Source organism: Hydra vulgaris, chromosome 09 (genome assembly GCF_038396675.1).
Source record: "Hydra vulgaris chromosome 09, alternate assembly HydraT2T_AEP".
Taxonomy (NCBI): Eukaryota; Metazoa; Cnidaria; class Hydrozoa; order Anthoathecata; family Hydridae; genus Hydra; species Hydra vulgaris.
This window is the reverse complement of record NC_088928.1, coordinates 13215001-13235000: the sequence shown is the minus strand read 5'-3', so window position 1 is coordinate 13235000 and position 20000 is coordinate 13215001. Positions and strand designations below refer to the sequence as shown.

The following is a 20000-nucleotide window of genomic DNA, read 5'->3' as shown; positions in this document are numbered from 1 at the left end:
GAGGTATAGAACTTTAAATTGCAATAAAAAAACGATGGATTATTCGATTGACAAGAATTTTTTTTTTATTAGAAAGATAATCTTGTGGCATTACATTTTAAATATAATTTCTGGCATATGACCGCCACGGCTGGCTCGGATGTAGTCCAATCTGGACGTCCAATTTTCGATGACTTTTTCCAACATTTGTGGTCATATATCGGCAATAACACGGCGAATGTTGTCTTCCAAATGGTCAAGCGTTTGTGGCTTATCCGCATAGACCAATGACTTTACATAGCCCCACAGAAAGTAGTCTAGCGGTGTTAAATCACAAGATCTTGGAGGCCAATTCACAGGTCCAAAACGTGAAATTAGGAGGTCGCCAAACGTGTCTTTCAATAAATCGATTGTGGCACGAGCTGTGTGACATGTTGCGCCGTCTTGTTGAAACCACAGCTCCTGGACATCATGGTTGTTCAATTCAGGAATGAAAAAGTTTGTAATCATGGCTCTATACCTATCACCATTGACTGTAACGTTCTGGCCATCATCATTTTTGAAGAAGTATGGACCAATGATTCCACCAGCCCATAAAGCGCACCAAACAGTCATTTTTTCTGGATGTAACGGTGTTTTGACATACACTTGAGGATTATCTTCACTCCAAATGCGGCAGTTTTGTTTGTTGACGTAACCATTCAACCAGAAGTGCGCTTCATCGCTAAAGAAAATTTGCTTATAAAAATCGGGAACAACGGCAATCTCGTTTTGGGCCCATTCGACGAATCTACGCCTTGCTTGATGATCGTTTGGCTTCAATTCTTGCACGAGTTGGATTTTGTAAGCACGCATACCAAGATCCTTCCGCAAAATCTTCCATGCAGTGGATGGACACAGATCCAATTCCTGTGCTCGATGGCGGATAGACTCATTCGGGTCTTCCGCAATGCTACGCTCTACAGTAGCAATAGCTTCTTCTGTACGCACCATACAGCGTCTCTGGGGATGCAAGTTATCAATAAGAGTAAACGTGGTGCGAAAACGTTCAATGGTTAATCGAATTAACTGCTCTGATGGATGATTTTGTCGAGGATAAAATGGACGTAGAGCGCGATACGAATTCCGCACAGAACCATTATTTTCGAAATAAAATTGAACTATTTGCAAGCGTTGTTCAGGCGTGAGTCTATTCATGATGAATTGCCAAACCAAACTGAGAATAAATCACTTGTCACCTGTTAAATCGGTCGCCATCTTGAACAGTAATGCCAACTTAAAGTTCTATACCTCTAAAAAAAACACCCTTTATATATATATATATATATATGTATATGTATATATGTATATTGTGTATTGTATTCTCTGCCTTAGCCCCACCCAATAACCCCTGCTGATCTTATTGTAAAAAACTCCAAATTCAGAGACAAAAAATGCCAGGCCCTGGTCACCTACTAGTTACAAAAAAATTTTTTTTTAATTTTAGCGTACTGCAACAAAAATGATGTCTCGTATAGGATCAGTTATTTTTACACCGTCAAATGTTGAGGTTCAATTCACCATTGCTGCTGTTGTTAACAAGTTCCAAAAATTGTAAGTTATAAGATTTTTTGGTCACATCAATGGATTATATGCATCCTAAAATTTTGTCACATGATGCTTTTTGAATTTTTTTCAGTGTTTCAAAGTGTATGTGTGTAGTGCTTTCTAAATTTTCAAAAGCAACTATACAAAAGATTTTTAAATGTGTATTTTTTTTTTACATATACATATTGTTATTGTTGTACATATAATGTGAGCTAAGGCAAAGTAAAACTAGGTATTTTATCTCACCGTACTTAAATAAAGGCACTTTAGTCAACCAGGTGTGGTGACACTTAGTTTGTCAACCAGGTGTAGTGACACTTACTTAGAAAAAAAAAACTCTGATATAAAACCCCCAATTTAGTCGTGCTTAATAATAGGAAGAGCTTGTAAACTTTGAAAACATGTCCAAACTACATAAGTGGGGAAGCATGGATGTTAAACATTGACAAGAATAAAAACAATCAATTTTTGTATAACTCCACCTCTTTTGAGACTAGAATTCAATCTAAGTATTTGTTCTATAAAAAAGTTTTATTTGTTTATTTAACTCAAAACATTGAATATTTTAACCCAAAAAATCTGCTAAGAAGGAGCAAATGTCACTCCATCTTAAAAAAAAACAACGTTCATTCTCATGTAGTATTTGATTTATTAAATTAATAATAAATAGAACTTACTGGAATATCTGTTTAATTTGATTGGGTAAGCAATGTTAATTTTTGAGTAAAGTATGTTAATCATAATTTATTTTTATATATACTATTAAACTTTGCATTACTCAAATAATTGCAATGTTTATATCACTATCATTAAAGCTAACTTTGTAATTCTATCAAAATAACCTAATAACTTAGTAATCCTTTGTAATCCTTAGTATCCTAAATAAGTATTAGTTTATTTATTAATTAAAATACTCTAATTTTATTGTAATTGTATAAAACTTTGTCTTGTTTTCTCCACTTCTTCATCAGCAAGGGGTGAATTAAGCAATCGTGAGTTGCGCTGGACTAAAGCCCTTTAGTGGCCTTGAAAGTATATTACTTGAAGCAATTGCGATTGCTAATTTTGTTCTTGGGTAAAAGTCTTTTTGAAAAAAAGTTTCATATTTTAACATGATGGTTATACAAATTAACTTTGTTCAGGCAAATATTACTTCTGGTTATTTGTCCTTTATGTTGGGAGAATCTAATTTTAAAATTAACACCTGTACTTTTTGGACCACAATTTTCACCAATAAACGCTTACGTTTTAAAAGTTCGTTTATTTGTATACGTTTTTGAAGTTGATTAAAATAGTAGCAAGCTTTTATTTACCTCCTTTTTTTTCTTTTTTTCTAATTTTGACATATAACAACAAGTATTTTTATCCTGTATTTGTATTATCCGGATTGACATCTGGATAATACATCTGAAATTTTGAAATCTGGTAAATTTGAGTTAATTTTGCCCCGTAATCACCTATTGTCTCAAATATTTAAAAAAAAAGAAAAAATTTTAAAAGAAGTTTGCATAAAAGAATGAATAAAATGTTTGTATAAAATAAAGTTTGTATAAAAAAGCAAGGTCAAGATTATATTGATTTAAATGTTTGCTAACAATTATGTTGTTAGGAAGCAAAATTTTTTTATATTTTTTATTCATAATTTCTTCGATTTAGTAAATTGGTTTTATTTGACCTAATTTTTAGTTGCAATCGTCATTCAGTATCTCCTCCCTCCATAAAAATTGGTCTTCTGGGACCAGAAAGTTTTATTTGTCTAGTAGTAACAAATTTTGTGGAGCAGTTTTCGCAAAAACGTCAAGAATACCAAAATTACATAAAGTTTCTCATTATTCCAACAGGTTTGTTTTAATAATGTGTTTAAAAAAAAAATTTGGTTAAATTTCACCATTAATATTTTTTTAATATTTTAGCATCATTCAAAATTGCAACCTACATCAGTCAAATAGATTCCAAGTATAAGATGTTATTTATGGATTCTTTTTGGAAAAAAGTCTTTGAGCATGATTATTTTTCAGAATCTGGTACTTAAATTTTTTGTAAAATTTGAAATCTCATGATCAAACAAGGTGCATTGTTTGATCTGAGTAAAAGCCAATCTGGTCAGAATTTTTTTTTTTACTTGATGACAGCTTTTTTTTTACTTGATGACAGCTGTTTATTTTATTAGATTATTATGAGACTTGATTATATATCAAGTCTTTAAAAATTTTAAGTACTTTTTATCTCTAAATTATGACAAAGTATTTCATTATTATTTTGTTGGATGACCCATTCCTCAACATTGTTGTAATAAAAAGTTGAATTAATATAATTAATATAAATTATAAAGTTACTAATAATTAATAAAACTAGTAATAAATATTAACTAATGATAAAAATTGTCTTTATCCCCTTCCACCTTCCCCCCCCCCTCCATCCCCCTCTCCCCCAACTTCCTCTTGCAAAGTTATTTTGTTCCTTACAAAAATTGATACTTTTTACTTTGTGCCCACAAAAAATATCTATATTTACATCACTATGTTTAACTATAATATACCAAATAAGCAAATAAGTATATCATATTTTAATCTTTAAAATGGAGTCATAAGACTCTGAAAAATTAGTTTTTCAGACAACTGTAAATTTAAAGAAAAAATGTATTTGTTTAAAATTTTATTTTATAAGCTTTTATTTTTAACAGATTTTGCAGAAATAGAGCGAAGAATTCGACATTACCTGGAACATTCTGATAGCATTCATTCGATACCTATTGCTGAAGCTCTTATTACATATAAAACGTAATTTTTTTTTTTTACAAAAACAATGTTTTGAATTTTTTGGTTTTTTAAAGCAAAAACATGATAAATGAGACTGATCAGTAAGGCTGATAAGTAAGACTGATAGTAAGACTGATAAATTAGCCTGATAAGTAAGACTGATAACTAAGACTGATATGTAAGACTGATAAGGCAATAAAAAATTTTTTTAAGGGTTTAAGTAGGGGCGGCAATAGAATTTTTTTATTGTTCTTCATTTTTTCTTCTTTTTAATTTTTTTAGTCCAAGTTCAGAATCATCGCAACTTTTTATACCATTTATTAGTGTAAGTATTATATATATATATATATATATATATATATATATATATATATATTTTTTTTTTTTATTTATTTATTTATTTTAACATATTAATCATAACACCTGTTTGTTATTTCATAGTTAATGATTTTAAATTATTTTTAGGAAGTTCGCATTGGTACATGTGACACTGGTAAAATGTGTTTTTTTTTTTTTAATTTTTTTATTTTTGTCACATATACATATGAATATTTCATATATACTTAAGTATGCATGCATCATTTATAACAACTTTTTTTGAACTATAATTTTATATAGTAGAAAGTAATATTGATGAAAGTTTATCATCTGGAGAAAAAAAAGATTTGACAGCACCCAGTCCTCGGTAGGTAATAGTTTACAAGTTTTTATTATAAAATAATAAATCAACTATAGGTACTACTAAAATATACTTCTAAATTGTTTATTAATATATATTATCCAGACTATGAAAATATATTGTTGTTGTCTTTTAATGATTGTCTCACATATTTAAGTTTCAGTTTTAAGATTGAGTTTTAACTTAATCTAAATTACCTAAGCTACCTGTGCATACATTTCGTACACATTGCAATGCGCATTGTATTATACAAGTTTCAGAAGTTATTTAATCAATTTGAGTTGTAGTAGCTTTGCCACCTATCTGAGCAATATTAATTGACTAGGTAAAAAAATAGGTACTTTAAAATCCTTTTTTTTTTATCATTATAAGTCTCAAGAACTTTTGAAAAATATTTTTTTAAAGATCGTAAAGGTCTCTTAAGATTATTTGTAAAGTTCATATTCTTATGATTATTTGTAAAGTTCAAATTCTTATTTTAAAAAAGCTTTTTAAGCTTTTAAAGAATTGGTAACTAAGTTGTCAGCTCAATAAAATTTGACATTGTTACAAAATTAATTAATATTTTCTGAATTATAAAGTAAAATTTTAAATTGTAATAAAAATTAGAAAGAAAAATGTTTATAAATAACTTGCTTTTTAATGATCATTTGTTTCGCATTATTTTTAAAAAACAATGCAAAAATAGTTACTAGTTATATAATAAAAACTTATGAAAGTAAATAAAAGGAAAAGGATATTTACATAAATTGTTTACGCAGAACTTGCAACAATATTGATTAAAATAACTAAAAGTTATCTAAACATTTTTTTGTTTATTGCGCTTATCTATCAATAATATGGAGCATAATAATATGGAGCATCTCCTTTTTTGTTTAAAATCTCTCAAAATACTTTTAAAAGAATTAAAACAAAAAAGAGATGTTCGTATATTATGTCCTTATATATACATATTTATATATTATTATTATTTATTTTATTGGAATTTCGTGTTATAGGCAAGAAACTACAGAATCAAGTCGTATAAGTACTTTACAGTATCCGATTAATGAAACATTAGATCTTCTTGTTGATTACTGGCCAATTCAATCATTTGCTGCTAATCAATTACAAGGTAAAAAAGAGGAAAGAAAAGAAGCCAATAAGGTATATTTTGTTTTAGTTTCATTCTTATTTTCATTTATTACTATTTGCATTTGAAGAGTTATTTTAATTTTTATTTTCAAGATTTTGTTATAGTTAATTTGTGTTTTTTAGTTTGTGATATAAATTTAATTTGTGATATGAGTTTAGTTTTCAATTTAAGTTTAATTTGTGATATAATTTTAGTTTATGATATAAGTTTACTTATGGCATTAGTTAACACTAATGAAATGAACAGAAAAGTAGAAATTTTAGCATTTACAACTTGACAGACAACAAAACAAAACACAATCATTAAAAAATAAAAGGGAACAAACATGGATGCAAAGGATTTTTTTGTCTCTGTATTACTGATTTTATTGTTGGTAACATTTACTTTAAAAGATTTAAATCATAGCCTAAATTGAACCTTTCCCATATAGATTTAATAGATGTGTTATAATTTTATTTTATTTTTATTAAAGCTGTCAATTAAAAGTGCTTTCCGAACACTCTCAGTTTTGCGCTTATCTCCTGGTGAATGTGATGGTCTTTTATTCTCTGCAAATCTTAAAACAAGAAGCAAAGGAGGTGAAACATTAACTAAAAGTTTCATTTACAGTTTGCATATATAGCTTTATTTTTTTTTTTAATTATAAATTTTTATTTTTTGTTAGTGAAACGCTTGATGAAACCTAAAGATAAAGATGTTGAAGCCAAATCTACTGTTTCTGCATTAGTTAGTAAAATTGTATGTACAGCTCGCAGCAGCGGACATACATTTAATGGTATGTATAAATGAATTGTTGACGAGTATTCAAAATAATAGTTTATAAGTTAATGGTAGTTTTCTTTATATATATGTGTGTGTATATACACACACACACACACACACACACACTTTAGCATGCTTAGGTGTCTATTAAAAGTAATTTTTCTTTTTTTTTTTTTCTAAATTTGTATTTTGTTGTTATTATTAGTTTTAATAGATGGTCATGAATGGACAGATGTCAAGTTTTTTTCATTATCGTCACAGTGGCCAACTCATATAAAGAACTTTCCACTTGGGATGTTTCTCAACTACCAACTTCATGATACAACATGATTATTTTACAAGATGAATTGAAATCTTTTAGCTTTTTAAAAATTGCTTTTTTAAGTAAAACTGCCCCTTTGTTTTGTAAATATATTTTTTTTAAATTTTTTTTGCCTAAAGAAAAAGTTTCACTTTTTTTTATGCAAGTTATTAAAAAGAAACTAGTTTTTATTTGTCATATATCTTCAGAGTATTTACAATCTTTATTGTTAATATAATTTATAGTTTTTAACGATTTTAGTTTTTAAAATCTTAAAGAAAGAATTTAATGATTCTTGTTGTTGTTATTTCTTTTTTTTTTTTTTTTTTTTTTTTTTTATGGCTTTTAAAATTTAAGTTTCTACTTATTTTGTTTTAAAGAAAAACATAAATGTTTTAGAGTTTTAAATTCATGCTTTTGATTTTTATTAGTCCTTGCAGATTTTCATCTAATTTTTATGCTTTTGCATATATATATATATATATATATATATATATATATATATATATATATATATATATATATATATATATATATATATATATATATATATATATATATATATATATATATATATATATTGTTCATAATTATTTCATATATTATAAATATATATATAAATATACTTATAAAGGAACCTTTTAAAAAAATAGTGCATGTGTATATTTTTAATTCAGCATGTATAAAGTTTGGTATATTGCCAAGAGTTGTTTTCATAGTATATTGATGTTTTGCTCACTGCTGATACTTATTTTTGAATTGTTGTAACGCATGTTTTTTATTATTGTTATTGTTTATTTCCTTTGTATTAAGTTTTATACATTACATTTAAACAATCAGAACAAAATGTTTTCACAAAAGTTAAAGGCACTGGATTATTATCAATCAGAAAGTTTCAACATTCAAGGTGTGATTTTTGTGCGTGTTTTTTTGCTGTGGTGTTTGTTTTCAGAACTTTTATCTTCTGATTGTTTGTTCAATTTAGGACTTCTTAGAAGTGTCTATTAAGATGCGCAAGTGTTGCATTATGTATGGAGCAATACATTAGATTCATTTAAGAGTTTGTTATGATAAAAATAATCAGACTTATGACTTTCAATCAACATTTTGTATGTTTTTAAGATGAATCTCAAGCTAGAAATTTGATTGTATGGCTAGAAGATAAAAAAATACGTTTTTACAAGATTGAAGAAAGAGATGCTTTAAGAAACATTACTTCACCAGGATGGGTACAAGCCCTTAAAAAGGTTACTTTTGCTTCTTCTAGTTTATAAAAAAAATGATAATAACATTAATAGTATACTTTATATTTTTTTTTTCATTTTAGTTTGTTTTATTATTTTAAAAGTTTGCAATATCCTGTTTTTTTCGTTTTAGTATTAAAAAGATTTGCAATGTCTGTTTTGTTCGTTTTAGTATTTAAAAGATTTGCAATGTCCTGTTGTAAATTTAAGTAATAAAGCGGCAGTTGTTCACTGGCTTCTAAGTCATGCTGTAAAAATTCAATACTTAGAGAATGGTAAGAAGTTTAGTTTGAAAATCTAAAAACTTTCTTAACATTTTTTAGGAGTCTGCAAACTTGTCTGTTCCAATTTGTTTATGATAAAGCTATTTGAAAACATGCTGTAAATTGTGAAGGGAATTAGATATGATGGTTTTTATTTGATAAGAATCAATATAAGCATTTGTAGAATTAAAGCAAAAAAGCAATTTCATGGCAGTACGATTCATGACAAGATTTATGACAGTAAGATTCTGTAATTTTGACTAACACCTTACTCTAAGGAGAAAAAATCTTGAAAGAATAATGAAAACACCTTGTGTGATTACTTATTAAGTGTATACTACTTAAATTTATAACATGGCAACTTTGAAATACATTTTGAATTAATTTTTTTCAGTTTACTGCAAAATTTCCCTTAGTGGTTCTGCTGTAATTGCGACAAAAGTTATAAACAAATAAGTTTTGTTGTAAAAATATATTTTTGTAAAAAAAGCATTTATAAAGAAAGTTTTGAAAGGTGGGTAATAAGTAACAGTGTAGCTTTAAAACTAAAAATGGCCAAAGAAGAAATGCCCAAACAGACCCAAAAATCCAGGTAGTTCAGATGTATTTAAGTAGCAGGATGTAGATTGTATTTGTTTACAACTTATCTGAACAGGAGAGCTTGAATTGGTATGCAGTTTTGATCTGTATGATCTCATAAAAGAGGCTATTCTAGGAAAATACTTTGGGTGGCATTACTCTCTTTTGCTGGAGCCTACCGTTAGGAAATTTGGCGGAAGCATTACCGTATACAGGCATTTTTTAGTAAAAAAAACAAAATTTGCTGTTTAAAAATATGATCATCCTTAATTTCTGAATTTTTTAACTTTCTTAAGACCCAATCACTATAGTTAAGAATGGTTTTATTTTTCTCAATTGCTGTTATACTTCTCAACCCCTTCCTCAATCCTTCAACTCTGAAGTACATACCTCGATAATGCTGTTGCATGGGGAAAATGTTGATTGTGATCAACATTTTCCCCATGCAACAGGGTTTGATCTCTGTATCTCTTATTTACATAGCCAGCATTCTACCATTATACCACTATCATATTTTCATTTTACAGCATTTTATTTGCTTAACAAATTTATCTGCTCAATTTGGTAAAACTTCAATAATATTTTATAATCAGGCTTTAAATTTAATTAGGTAAGTTATTAAAAGTTTTTGCACTTGTTATTAGAAGTAGTCACTCTATGCTATATGAAAAAGCTTTCTTTATAAGAACTTTTAAATTTTCATTTAAGTTAACACATATATCAAAATAACTCCAAAGTATTATAGGTTGTCAATGAACTTTATTGAGTTGTCAAAAATTATGGTTAGGTGTTTAAAAAAATTTTATCACTTGCAAAAATTTTTTTTCATTTTTGAGTTTATTTAGCTTTTTTTTTTTTATTTTAGCTTCTCATTACAACACGCCATCATCAGACCATTTTCAAGAGAAGATGTTTGCTAATCTTACCAGTAAGATATTCTGAATAAATTTGCAGTTTTTTATTTTGTTTTTTCCTGTGTGTTAATTCATTTCCCCAAGGTCGTGAGGGCCACTACAAATGAGGAGGCTACTTAATTGTGGTTATAACCCTCTTCAACTCTTTTCACTCTGAAACACCAACCTTGATGAACAAGGCCGCTGCGTAGAGAAACGAGTTGAGCAGTGTACTACCAGGGATGTGGTGGGGATCAAACATTAAACCTCTCGCTTATGAAGCGAGCGCTTTGCCACTACACCACTACTGCAATATATATATATATATATAAAATATATATATATACGATATATATATAGTATATATATATATATATATAGTATATATATATATATATATATATATATATATATATATATATATATATATATATATATATATATATATATATATATATATATATATATAGTATATATACATTTATATATAAATAATATATATATGATATATATATAAAATACACCACTACTGCAATACATATATATATAATATGTATATATATATATATAAATATACATTATATATATATATAGTATATATATATATAATATATATATATAGTATATATATATATATATATATATATATATATATATATATATATATATATATATATATATATATATATATATATCTATATATATATATACAGTCGTGATCAAAAGTTTGGAACATTGCGTAAAAAAACACAGTTTTCATTAAATTATTCATTTATTTTATCAAAATATATTAGTAACTATTACAATCGACAAAAATAATATCTTTGAAACATTAGTTAATGTTTTATGAATTGAATATTTGACATTAATACTTGGTATGATGTCCTTTAGCGTTTAAATAATTAGCTAAGCGGGTAGGCATAGAGTGAATGAGCTTTCTTAAATATTCAGGAGTCATAAGTTGAGTCCATACCTGCCTAATTTTTTTTTGTAAATCATCCAAAGATAAGGGTCTTAGTTTCTGAACTTCGCTTTTAAGATGACTCCAGCAGTTTTCAATGGGATTGAGGTCGGGTGAGTTACCAGGCCAGGGTCCAATAATCTCAACCCTATTCTCACGCAACCAACTACTCACAAGCATGGACCTGTGACAGGGTGCTCCGTCATGTTGAAACTTGTGGGCATTTGTGATGTTCATGAATATTTTAAGTTTTTTTTTAAGTATTTCAAAATAAATATTGCTATTTATTGTGGTGTTAGAAGGCATACACCATAAACCACCACTTTGATTTGCTGTAATGGCACCCCATATCATGATTTTAGGGCTATGCTTTACTGTAGAAAAGCAAATACTGGGAGTTGTATTGTTGACAAGGCGGGCGTCTAACGCTTTTAGAACGACAACCAAATTGTTCGATTAGTGATTCATCACTAAAAATTACATCCTCCCAATCTTCCGCTGACCAGTGCTTGTATTTTTGACAGAAGGCAGTTCGGTCTTTAAAATTTTTTTGAGAAAGGCAAGATTTTTTTGCCAGAACATTGCTATTTAAGTTAAATTGTTTGCACAAACCTCTTCTAATTTTTACATGACTTGGTGCAACACCAGTTGGAAATATCTCTGATAAAATTTCAGAAGCAATGGCAAACGGATACGCTTTAGCATATATATATATATATATATATATGTATATATATATGTATATATATATATATATATATATATATATATATATATATATATATATATATATATATATATATATATATATATATATATATATATATATATATATATATACAGGGTTGATAGGAAAAGTTTGAAAAGTATCAATTCAAACCAAAATAAAATTTTTTAAACAATTTTAAATTTACAGCAAAACGTAAAGCAGGGGTATGTTTACAAATAGAACTATATCTTTTATGTAGATATGAATGCACCTATTTAAAAGCTTAAAGATGCTTCTAAAAAAATTTCTCATGCATATTAAATTTACAGTTTATTTGACATTGCCTATTTGTTTTTTAAATGCATTAACAGCTCAATATGATATTATATATATGTGTGTGTGTGTGTGTGTGCATGTATATATATATCAGTCTTAGCCAGCCAGCGCTTTTGTGCTAAAGTATTTTTGCGCTCACCTGCAAAAACTTTGGCAACCACATAAAAAAGAGCTTGCCAAAAAAATAAAGGCATTTTGTTTTAAATTGCAACAAAACTTTTTTGTTCATTTGAACAAATTTTATGAAATGTGGCTTTTCTTTACCAGTTTTTTTTTTAATTATTTTATCTAGTATTTATTTAAAGCTTTCTTTTTGCTATTTTTATTTTAATTTAAATAGCAGGAAAAAAAAATTTTTAAATCGCGCAGACTAACTTAAAAATTGACCATCATGCCAGCGCTTTTTCCAGCACTGGCATTAAATTTCAAATAGAGAAAACTGATATATATATATATATATATATATATATATATATATATATATATATATATACACATTTATATAAACATTTATATATGTGTACATACATATATATATATATATATATAAATGCATATATATACAGGCTTCAGCAGAAATGGCAGACCATATCCTGTGCTTTTCTCCACACCTGTGTAAGTCAGTTTACATGGGTAAAATAAAGCGCGTACATAATATAAACTTTTTGGTAAAAAAATGTTTAATGCGTTAATGTTTTTTATTTAGTTATTTTTTAAAAACTCCTCACATGATATAATTTTAACGTGGATAAAAAAAACTTTAGAAACTTTAAAAAAAATCAAACTTTATGTTTTAAACTGTTTCTTTTTTAAATCAAAGAATAAAAAAATATAATTTAGCATGTTCCAAAAATAGAAAATTTTATTTAGCACATGCTAAACATGATTATTATGTTATGTTGTAAAAAAATCAAAAAACGACATCGAACAGTTTTTTTAAACAGCAATAACTATTCAGTATAACTCATCTTTATTACGTTCCAAGTTAAATAATTGGTATGTTTAAATGCAGTCGAAATATATAAATATAACTATATTATAACTAAATATGAATATATAAATATAGTCAAAATATTTTGCAAAAACAATTAACATGTTTAACAAGTTCACTTGAGATTGAAGAAACAAAACGAAACAAAAACATAGAACAAAAAAAATCACACCAAACGAAACACATACAAATAGCTCTAAGCGGAAAAAAAAAATGCAATGTAACTTTGAAAAAATGTAAACTGTAATTATCTTACAAGTATGTAACTTATTTAATAAAATTTAAATTACTTAACTTTTAACGATTTGACGTTTTCCCTCTTGTTGACGTTCTTCCTCTTGTTATTATAGTGCTTGTCAAAGTTTTTATAATCAATGACATTTTTATTCACACAGAAGGAAAATAAACAAACTTTTATAATAATAGGTAGAAGTATCAATCCTCAATCCTTTTTATAAAATGACGTTATATTCTACAACAATATTTTTTTATTGTTTTAATAAAAAGATGGATTATGTTATAGTATTTTTAAATTTTCACGTATTTTATAAGTAACTAAATTATTAAATAAGTATAAAATTAATATAAAAATTCATTTAAAAAAAAAATGTTAAAATAAAATAAAAATATTTTTTTAAATGCCTGTTTTTCTGCGTTTTTCATAGCTAAAAAAACAAATACTATACCTGAATGAAGAAGGAACAAAATAAAAACTCAGTAAAAATATGATAAATTATCATCAAAAAATTACAATTATGCCTATGCAAGACTATTTAGGCGGGTGGTATTTAGCCTGTCTAGTTTATTTTAAGGCTGTTTGTAGCTCCTGCACTTATTTGCTCCTACTGAAGCCTATATATGTGTGTGTGTGTGTGTGTGTGTGTGTGTGTGTGTGTGTGTGTGTGTGTATATATATATATATATATTTATATATATATTTATATATATATTTATATATATATTTATATATATATATATATATATATATATATATATATATATATATATATATATATATATATATATATATATATATATATATATATATATATATATATATTAGGGTGATGCAAATTTTTTAGGTTCAAAACTTTAGTTGTCCTCAAGCTTGCCCTTGTTCTATATGACAATAGTAATTATTTTCCAAAATTTGAATCAAATCGGATGATATTTAGGGGTTGCCATGTTTTGTTACATTTTGGAATGAGATTAAAAAAGTAAAAAAAAAAATTTACTTTTTAATTATTTATTATCAATTACTTATTATTATGTGGTATATTGTGGATGTTTAATGTTAAACAAACAATAATATAGTACTGTACTACTATGTAATTACACTAGGCAATAATAGATCAATCGTTTTCATCATTCAACAGTCATCTTCATCAGGGTAGACTTTGATGCAACTGGAAATTCCTTCCGATGAAGATCAACCAATCGAAGAAGATACTGCTTCTGGTTTTCATCTTTCGTAATGCTTTTGTTGAAGGATGTTATAAGTGCTATGCCTCACTCCGCGCAATTGTTGACGACCTTCATTTGACAAACCTTGTGCTTCATTTCAAGATATGTTGAATCCATTTTCCACTCTGAAGATTCTTTCATTAAAAATGATTCAGGTTTTTCTTTGCCATTCTTCAAAATTAGATCGAAAAGTTCTGCGGTGCGTTGTGTAGCGAAGGAAGACAATGTACTGTGACAATTGAATGTGGCAGTATCAAGTCTTTTGAGAGATTTCTGTTTTGGCTGTTGTTTCAGGTTGTTTGCCATGTCTCTCTAGGTGTTGTTGTCGACACAGGAATCAAAGAAAGCCAATCCTATTAGATGTTCAGAAAAATACCACAGATGGGGATGAAAAGCTTTTGCTGCATTAATTGCAATTGTACAATTTGGATATTCTTGAATTTATTGAAGAAGCTTGGATCATTGAATGGTGCTCGTTCAGCTAACGGAGCTTCATTCCAAAACTGTCCGTATATAAATGCAACAAAAAGACTTATGTCTGTTATTCCTTTCTTATCCTTTGCAGTAATAACAAATTGATCCTGAAACAAATATATCTTCATACAATATATAGCTTTTGCCATCCAATGTGCATTGTGTGTTGCACCTGGTGCCCGAAACTTTACATTCAACTCTGGTGTTGCAGTTGATCCTCCAAGAAAAATAAGGCACAAATTCAAGAGTTCTAAGTAATCATCCCTGGGTTGTTGACCTTTAATTGCTTTACCATAATACACAACCATTTCTTCACGGAGTTTGAGAAAAAAATCACAGTTATACAATTCTTCATCCCTATAGTGAACACCTCCTTGTTGATTGCTGGCCATTGCTTTTGGAAATGGTTAAAAATTCCAACTTCAGGTCCTCCACTGCTTCCAAATGCAGTCATGAAAATGATAGAAAGCATGACTTCAAAGACATGGTGTGTGCATGCTATCCATATAAGATTATGGTCAAGATTCTGCTCTATTATTGTGCAGGCACTAATGTTAAACCCAGTGTTGGATGAAGTAGTGTCAAAAATCAATCCCTGAACAAATTCCCAATCTTTAAGAGCCTTCATGTAAGCATCAGCCTGTTGCTCACCTGTACCTCGATCAATCTTTGGAACGCCCAGCAATTTTTCCACCCAACCACCAGTCACAAGGATGACAATTCTATCCACTTTTTTTTGACCATCAGTGATATCAGGTAAGAGCTTTCCATCCCAATGCAGAAGAAGTGGATCATCAGGAGAGAAATCAACCTTGTCAGCTGTAGTCAGCGCTTCACGAACAGATCGCCTTTCTCTGCTGATTGTGCTGTACGACAATGATAAATCTTTTAGAGAGTGACCAAGAGCCTGAGCAGCTGTTCCGACCACGAAGAGTGCACAGCAATCAGAAATATTAACACGATCAAGAGACGATACAACATTATTTGTTAGAACTTTCATCTTCTTTTTCCTTGAACCACTTGTGCTGCATTGTCAATTCTTTGAGTTGGAATTCTTCCTTTCTACCATATAACAAGAACTGCTTCAATTGTTGCCTGAATACTTTTTTTCATTTCTTGTTTCTCTTCTATATGATGGAAAAGCAACCTCCGAAGAACATCCCCTCTTGAAGGAAGTCTGGCAGTTGACAGAGTTTGTGTAGGTTTACCAACAAGCCACACCACAGCAGAAGATCTAGTGGTTGCCATATTAATTTCTATTCAAAATATATTGTTATAAATATATCTAAAATAAAAAAACAAATTTGCAAAATTTTAGAGAATTACAAATTTTTACCAATGGTTAATTCATCTTATAAAACATGGCAACCCCTAAAATTGCTTCTTTTAGTCTAATTTTTGGTACACATGATCCTAGGTGATAAAGGAACACAGGCAACCTTGAGGAGAATGCTTTTTGTGAACTTTTTTTTTCTATTACAATCTGAATCACCCTAATATATATATATATATATATATATATATATATATATATATATATATATATATATATATATATATATATATATATATATATATATATATATATATATATGTATATATATATATATATATATATATATATATATATATGTATATATATATATATATATATATATATATATATATATATCAGTGATTATCTTTTTCTGGATATTTTTCCCAAATTTTAGTTTTTACGGATATCAAAAATCTTTTCAATACATAAAAGTTTAGGTATATATTTTTGTAATATATTTGTTTTTTAAGCTTTTTCACTCATTACAAAAATTAAGAAAAGTAAAAAAAAAAAAAAAATTAGAAACAACTCAGCTAAAAGCAAAATTAAGAGAAATATAAGGGGAAATGTATTCTCTCTGGATATTTTACCCAAACAATTTTCCAGATTTTTAAAATATGACCTGGATAATCTATGATATATATATGTAAACATATACATATATATGTAAACCAAGCTAAGAAACAAGATGGGAGTAGTAAAAGCAGCAAAGTTTTTATATATAAAACATTAAATAATGGTTGATTGATGTAATAATGGCTAATTGATTTAATGACCACCATTTGTGATATATAAAGCTAAAAGAAACTTTCATCCAAACTGGGCAAGAAGCGCCAAGAAGTTGGTACCAAACATTCAATTTCAAAATCAGGTTGGATGGACATGATACATTTATTGAATGGCTAGAAAAGGTGCTCATACTTGAAACAAGTTGGTGATATTCATATTTTAGTACTAGATGAGTATACAACTCGCGTTACTTTGGAAGCAGTGTTGCTTTGCAAAAGACAATATAATCTTGATTTCTTTGGACAGCTAGTTGATATTAGTAGCTGTATATAGCAATATATATTTGCAATCACCAGCCATTAAATACAAAATAAAAAACAAAAAAATGATTAAATTTACAATATACTGTGTATTGAGTTCTTTATGTTGCTAAAGAAAAAATGTGGTAGCAATCAAAGAAAATAATAAAAGGTTAGCTAATCACCAGTGTCAAAAAAAATAACAGGAATTTATTCTTGTGTCTGCATTTTAAAATCAACTCATTTCTTTTATTTAACAGATTTTCACCTTTATATGTTAAAATGAGGAATTTTTCATATAAGCAAAAATTGCAGATTTTTGACAAAGAGTTGTATTGCAACATTTCACCATTTTTCACTTACTTGTTGGTATAAATTTTTTGTCCCAAATTTCTTTTGGCAATTCAGTATCATTTCTATATTTATTAATGTTAAAAAGTTTTGGTGATTAGCATACCGAGATTTAATTGGAGTTTCAGATAAGCCAAAATATACTTTTTCTTTGTAGTCTGGTTTATTTGACATCATGGTGACTTGATAAACGATGTTCATTGTCAAGGACTGATGGTTCATGGGGCAGATGGATTTGTTGACACAGTTGCACATTTTTTCTTCAGTTGTACCTTGGTTATACAATATCCTGTGGTTGTGTAAATTAATGGTGGTTTTGATGTGGTTTCAAATGCACAAGTAGCTTATTTTAATTGTATTTCGATTAGATATCTTGTGAAGTTTTTGACTGATCAGAAAGTGCTGATCTACCATGGTCAAACAATTGTCCATTTTTGTTGCAACATTAGTACTGAAAGGTGGTTTGTACTAAATTATGTTTTGTTTGCAATTTTTGAATGGGTTTGGTTTTTTATTCAAATGGTAAGCAATTAAAAAATGATTAATTTGCATAATGGATTGTTTAAAAATATTTTTGTTAAAGTATTGGTCGAGGAAGACTTTTTAGTATGCTAGGAGGGTTGTTAGAATCAGCATGTATATAATTGATTGAATTTTCAGGCTTGTTGTAAGGTTGGAAAGAGCTGTCATTAAGATTTCACATTATGTTATATGTATATGTATTACAAGATAGTAATTGAATTATAATTATTTAATTATAGCTTTAAATTATTTAATTATAGCTTCTAAATAAAGTATTATTTCATTTTTTTAATTCATGTTTTGTTTTTAAATAATTTCAGTTAATGATCCGTCAGTTCAAGCTGGTATTGATAGTTTAGCAAAGTTATTTCACGTACCTCAGCATGATGACAAATTAATTTTATTGCAGGTAGATATTTATTATTATATTATTTATGTAATGATAGATATACAGATTTTAAAAATGTTGGCTTAAAATAAAACAGGTTTAACAGGTTTTTTACTTCTTTTCTTTTTAGGCCATAACTAGTATTATTGAACAAAGGTTAAGCGAAGCTTCTATTAAAGAAAATCAAAAACAGGTAATCTACACTAAAAAAATGTTTAATCGATTTAAATTATTAGAAAATAAATATAGAAGGCTTCTTAGAGTAAATTTTAAGAAGATATTTTGAACATGTGTATACTTATCTATGTCTATATATAGTGTACATACTGATACCGATCAGGTATTTTATTGATATAATATACACAATTTAATATCATAAGAAAACAAGTCAACCATAAGCTTTTTAACAACCACCTGCTACTTTACTTGGTTGTAAAGAGTTTGATTTGGTTTTTGGGTTTTCTAAGAAGAACTAACCTGCTAATAGCTCACTGACGGGCTTCACTGCTTTGGTTATAATTGTTTTTTATAATTTTTATTCAAGTTAGTCAGCTCTGCTTTATTGATAATCATTATAAAATTTGTAAATAAAATCAGCAACAACAAAAAAATTAATTTGCAGGGTAGTGTTATTTTGTCATTATAAGATTATAGCCACTTCACTCGTACTAATGATTTTTTATAAAAAGTTTTATTTAGAGAACTAAAGTATATTTAAAAGAACATAACATTTTTTTTTTTAAATTTAAATAACTCATATGACCACAAATATAATGTTATTATAAATATAAATTTTTTTTTTTCAAGTATTTTAAATTTTACTCCAAAATAACACACTTAGTCTATCTTGCCCATGGATACTAAACCATCTATGGTTTCAGATGGACTCTTACACAGAGTATGTAAGGTAATATTAAGCATATATTCGAATATTGATCAACTTGTATCAAATGTAAAAATATATATTTTTAAAATCTGCATCAAGAGTGAAATTTTTTAAATGTATACAATTTGATCTTGTTACCATAGTAAACTAAAATAATACAAATGAGCGAGTTTTCATTATCAAAAAAGAGAAAAAAAGTTTTATAGGACATATTTTATAGGTTTTAACTGCTTAAAATTGTTTTTTCTGGACATAATTTATACGCTTAAAATATATATATTTTTAGAGCATATTATTGATTGCCCTGGTTATTATTTTAATGTTTTCTGAGTAACACATGTTTGTGTTTTTTGAGAATGCTAAAGCATAGACATCTAAATGTGTATATGTG

The 20000-nt window shown here is 27.5% G+C and overlaps 2 protein-coding genes across 5 annotated transcripts in view; both read left to right on the top strand.

The window, feature by feature from the left end:
* Positions 1-7496, top strand: part of LOC100204766 (phosphofurin acidic cluster sorting protein 1) — a 46094-nt gene extending 38598 nt beyond the window's left edge. For 2 of the 4 annotated variants that reach the window (XM_065804773.1, XM_065804775.1), the window contains exons 15-25: positions 1466-1572; positions 3253-3407; positions 3480-3590; positions 4250-4346; positions 4608-4650; positions 4791-4818; positions 4944-5010; positions 6003-6150; positions 6612-6717; positions 6804-6914; positions 7107-7496. In XM_065804773.1, coding sequence (XP_065660845.1) covers positions 1466-1572; positions 3253-3407; positions 3480-3590; positions 4250-4346; positions 4608-4650; positions 4791-4818; positions 4944-5010; positions 6003-6150; positions 6612-6717; positions 6804-6914; positions 7107-7231 — 1098 coding nt within the window. In that variant the 3' untranslated portion in view covers positions 7232-7496. The remainder of the gene's footprint in view (positions 1-1465; positions 1573-3252; positions 3408-3479; positions 3591-4249; positions 4347-4607; positions 4651-4790; positions 4819-4943; positions 5011-6002; positions 6151-6611; positions 6718-6803; positions 6915-7106) is intronic. The other 2 variants (XM_065804774.1, XM_065804776.1) reach the window with 1 other exon arrangement.
* A 475-nt stretch (positions 7497-7971) lies between these two features.
* LOC100203543 (RNA transcription, translation and transport factor protein) overlaps positions 7972-20000 on the top strand; it is a 19469-nt gene continuing 7440 nt past the window's right edge. Inside the window, exons 1-6 of the mRNA XM_065804772.1 lie at positions 7972-8109; positions 8325-8449; positions 8619-8721; positions 10154-10216; positions 18656-18744; positions 18854-18916. Of these exons, the coding sequence (XP_065660844.1) occupies positions 7974-8109; positions 8325-8449; positions 8619-8721; positions 10154-10216; positions 18656-18744; positions 18854-18916 (579 nt within the window). The 5' untranslated portion in view covers positions 7972-7973. The remainder of the gene's footprint in view (positions 8110-8324; positions 8450-8618; positions 8722-10153; positions 10217-18655; positions 18745-18853; positions 18917-20000) is intronic.